Genomic DNA, 4,701 nt, shown 5'->3' with positions numbered 1-4,701 from the left:
ATGCCTTTGATGAATAAAGAGTATCTGGAGTCCTTAGGACTTCGTTGGGGAAATGAAGCAGCAGATCTCATCATGAATCCTGCTTTAGATGCCAACATAGCCAGATTCCAAGAAAGAAAGGAGCATGTACCAGGGCCGTCGGGGGAGCCTGAAACACATGCTTCTGATTGTGATCCGGTCTTGGCTGGGGAAGTTTTGGCGGGCCTCCAACCACATAAAAATTTGAAGAAAATGTTCATAGTTGGTTATCCTGGAATCAAGTTTCCACACTGGGTTCTTCCAAACCTAACTGAGATGGTGTTGATCAATTGCCGAGGATGCGTGCGGCTACCAATTCTTGGTCATCTTCCATTTCTTAGAACACTGCGCATGGAAGGAACGGACAACATTGTGCATATTGGCCGTGAGTTCTACAGTGAGGATGTTGTATCATTTCCATCACTGCAAGAACTATTTATGAGAGACTTTCCAAGTTTGCAAAAGTGGGATTGCCTGAATGACAGAGAAATATTTCCACTACTGAGCAAATTAGTCATCAGAAAGTGTCCAAACCTTGATTCACTCCCATTGTTTCTCTCTCCAAAGCATTTGGAGATGCAGAGTTGTCGGTCAATCTTGTTAAATAGAATGGAAGAATTAACCTTGCTTTCAAATCTTGACCGACACTTCGGCTCCTTGCTCCAGGTTTCAGATGCCTGACTTCCCTTAAATCCTGGAGAATTCAATGGTGAGAACAACTCTCATTGAGACCAGAAGGATTTGAAAACCTCAATGCTTTGGAGTGTTTCGAAATCTGTGACTGCCACACTATTGAAACTCTTCCAGAGAATCCAATTGGAGGTTTGATATCTCTTCAGGTCTACAGTAGCCTGAGTTCCATAACAGTTGGACTTCAATATCTTACAGCTATCAAACACCTGACCATTATGTACTGCCCAAATCTAGCGGGTTTGCCAGATAGTTTAGAGCACCTTTCTTCCCTTTTAAGTTTGGCCATTATAAACTGCCCTCTGATAGAATGTTTGCCCAATGGTCTCCAGCACGTCAAAACACTCGTGCGTCTGGAAATACGGAACTGCCAAAGAATTGCAGATTTGCCAGAGTGGTTGGACAGTTTGGCCTCACTAAGAACACAAGCAATATCAGAATGCCCTAATATAAAGTCTTTGCCTGTTGCTTTTCAACGCCTGATAAAACTCCAGCACCTCTCTATTCAAGATTGCCCTGATCCCAAAGGTGTTGTCAGAGAGATGCAGGTGAAGATTGGTGGAAAGTTTCTCATGTACCTCATAAATATATCTTCTCGTCTCAGCAGCAGTAATTTAGGTTACCAGCCCCTTGGCTTGAAAAGTAAATTTTCTTGCTTCACCACTCTGTATGTTTCTTATGTTCCTATAGTACTCGAGTGTGTTTCTTTCATCAAATATCTGAAATCCTTTTCTGTTTTCACCAGGGGTCTCTTTTGCAAATTAAGGTCAGTTGGCTTTGATGTCTTTCTTGAAATGCCTGGACTGTTGAAATAATGTCTAATTTGAAGAGATGGAGACATGGAATTTCAGTAACTTCAATGTTGGTTCTTCCTGTTGTTTATCTGATGCAAAGTACCTAGCTGTTTCTTATGTGCTTTCTTAAGATAATTGTTGAATCTAGTACTCAATTTGGTGCTATGACCTTAGGCCAAGAAGTCGGATAAAAATAAGAAGGGGAAAAAAAAAAAAAAAAAAAAGATTGTTGAGAGATTCCACTGAACGATAGTCCAAGTGTCTTCTTAATTCTTTTAGTTTCGTTTCTTGATTTTTTGATCAATGACCCATGTTAGTTTTGGTCTATTTTTCTCTGTAATTGTCTCAACTTGTGTTAGGTTCTGCCTTGATGATCTTCATTTTTTTTTTTTTTGCTTCTTTTGGCCCCCTGAGGTTTGTGTCCTGCGGCAAATGGGAGGTCATGTTCAGGCCCCTCCCTAAGGTGTGCTGTACTTTTTGTTGATTGCAGGTCAGGTAGATATAAATAAGCAACAAGACGCTTTGCACTATATATTCATCGGTTTAACTTTCCTTCCCTTCACAGTCGTAGCTCAATATACGTAGCATAGCACCTTCGTTTGGGCTCCATTAAAATGTAATATTGGATGAAAATGTATTTTGGAACAATGATTTTTTTGGGAATGTATAGTTAAAAAATAAGTAAAAATTTTGAATTTACGTGTAACATTATCTTATAGAAAAATGTGTAGTTGAAAATAAATTTAAAAAAAAAACATTTTTTCAAAAATGAAGCCCGAACGGCAAAATATGGTTTGATGGCTTACTTCATTGACACAACATTTTCGGTATGTCCTCAAGTTTCAACCGCAAAATTTAACAGCCTTTATTTTTTTTTCACCTTGCTGCTACTGTGAATGGAGCTTTAAACCATTGGTAATGAGTGCTTTGGTTTTCTCACGTTAAAATTGTCTTTACAGAGGTACAAAAAAGGTTAAACCCCAATCTTGAGAGCCCCTACCGTCCCGTCTCTAGAGCTTTGTGAGGGAGGTAAATCACGGGATGTGCCCCATCAAGTCAGGGAACAAGAGCTGTCTGTACATTGCGCATACAAGGAGTTCAATTCCATGTCTCAGGAATCGAACCCCCATACTGTAGCTGCCAGCAAGACGTGAGATAACCTTACTCCTGTCCTTTGCACTACTGGACTATGCCCCGGGAGCACCTTTACAGAGGTACTTATTGATGAATACATACAAAAGAGAGCTTAAATTTAAGTTAGTCGTACACATTCGTCGAAAAGTTAGTATGAAATTACTTGATCTAGCAATCGAATGTTGGAGCTGTAAAATGAGCTGGCACAACACTTGAGAGTTAGGCTCTATTTGACCCACATTCTTTAAAAATATATATATTTTTAAATAGTAATTTAACATTATTTCAACCACATATGCTTCAATAAAATAATATTATACATAAATTCAAAACATTTCTTTATTTTTTAATCACACATTTTTCATCAATATATTATTTAAAAATGCATTTTTATGAAAATAATATGACTCAAACAAGGGCCTAATATAAAATTTAATCGTTCTAATGATTGAATTGCGTTGTGTAAACTAGTGGCCATGACACTTCCAGAGAATCTGGGGTAAAATGTAAAAACAAGCTAATATAAGACGTTCAGAAATGATGTTTGCAATCATCTTTCTTTATACAAATTAATATTCCATGATTTAATTAATTCTAATTCTATGATTAGTATTATTGAGTGTCAAACTATACCGAATTATTTTCATTTGGACTAAAAATCCATTTCGACATGACTAACATAGGTGATTGGTCAGCTCGCTTCCAATAATCAGGTTGTGTCATGCCCGACTACAGGGACATGCAAGGGCAAACCTAGGGGACTGGAGTGGTTATCAATCCAACAACATTTAATATTTTTGATAATTAGTAGAAAATTTGAAATTATTTTAATACATATGCAAATTTTGTCTTCTAAACTTTCTTCAACATCAAGATCCTAGCCCCACAACTGAGGACATATGACATGTACAAGTTGTGATAGCCTGATAGGCGCTCTAGACATGCCTTTAAAAAGAAAGAAAGCAAAGTGTCACGGGCCTAGTTTCGTTACACCTGAACAAACTAGAACCGTGCGACCTTAACGTTCTACAATTCCCGCACCTCACGAGAAAACGTTAAATCAGCCTTTCCACGCCCACAAATAATTTAACCAATGAGGCTAAATTATACCCACGTTGAGAAGATAATTTTGAAGTAAGGGATATATGAAAAACAAGTAAGGTTGAGAAACTTTCTTTGAATATATGAAGGGAAAACTTTACAATCTCTCTAATGAATAAACTCACTCAACTCTACATTCTCTACACTCTCTACATTTTCTAACATCTACTACATTTATTACATACCATTTACAAATGAGACTACCTCTCCATTTATAGGCAAACTTAAACCTCCTTAACCTTCCACTTTACAACTCGTGTTTGGTTGTCGCCACCTCGTGCTTAGCTGTCGCCAACTCATTCTTAGTTGTCTTCAAGTGGATTATCTTACAACTTGCCTCACAAGTTGTCGCCAACTCGTGCTAAGCTTGCATACAACTCGCGCCTCGCTTGCATGTTGTTAATATCTTCGCCAACTCGTGCGTAGCTTGCATACAACTCGCGTTTAGCTTGCAAGTGGTACACAAGTGGACAAGTTGTGCAAGTTGCCCACTTGCATCCTCAAAATATCCGGCGGCAGGTTCATGTATTTTACCTCCCCAAAATGGCTGAGTCGGGACTTACAAAAACCTCATTAACGCCCTGGAAACCTGCATGATCTAGGCAGCCTACATTCTGCCCCAAAACAGTCGAATTGCGTCCCCAGCTCGAGTTTACCTGCATCCCTTGTCGAATCTACTTGCGTCCCCTATCGCAAGCTATTCTGTCATTCAAAAACGCGTTACCCGCGCCATCTTGTGACCGCTATAGGTCCGGATCGAATGCGACCGCGTGGGCGTAATTCACTCCCCCACTGAATTTGGCGACACACTCATCGCCATATATCGCCGAAACATAGACCTTATTTGCCATAAGTCTATCTCATTTTCCCACCTTGTGCCATGACATTCCCGTGTTATTCCAAACCTTAAGTCATGATCTTGCGATCCGTGACAAAAGGCAAGCTTTGTGATGGAAATTTATTG

At 39.2% G+C, this 4,701-nt stretch overlaps 1 protein-coding gene across 1 annotated transcript; it reads left to right on the top strand.

Moving 5' to 3' along the window:
- On the top strand, positions 1–1,523 carry LOC111411246 (putative disease resistance protein At3g14460). The gene is made up of 2 exons (XM_023041797.1): positions 1–601; positions 754–1,523. Exons 1-2 carry the CDS (start codon positions 1–3, stop codon positions 1,521–1,523), a joined length of 1,371 nt encoding a protein of 456 aa, XP_022897565.1.
- Positions 1,524–4,701: the final 3,178 nt, after the last annotated feature.

This window comes from Olea europaea, chromosome 15 (genome assembly GCF_002742605.1).
Source record: "Olea europaea var. sylvestris chromosome 15, O_europaea_v1, whole genome shotgun sequence".
Taxonomy (NCBI): domain Eukaryota; kingdom Viridiplantae; phylum Streptophyta; class Magnoliopsida; order Lamiales; family Oleaceae; genus Olea; species Olea europaea.
Note: the sequence above shows the minus strand (reverse complement) of the source record. Positions and strands in the feature narration are given on the sequence as shown.

What these genes read in the sequence shown, in the direction of transcription:
- LOC111411246 (XM_023041797.1), top strand. Translation starts at nt 1, where the DNA reads ATGCCTTTGATGAATAAAGAGTATCTGGAGTCCTTAGGACTTCGTTGG. An exon ending in AAAGCATTTGGAGATGCAGA is followed by an intron (nt 602 to 753) that starts GTTGTCGGTCAA and finishes CATTGAGACCAG; the next exon opens with AAGGATTTGAAAACCTCAAT.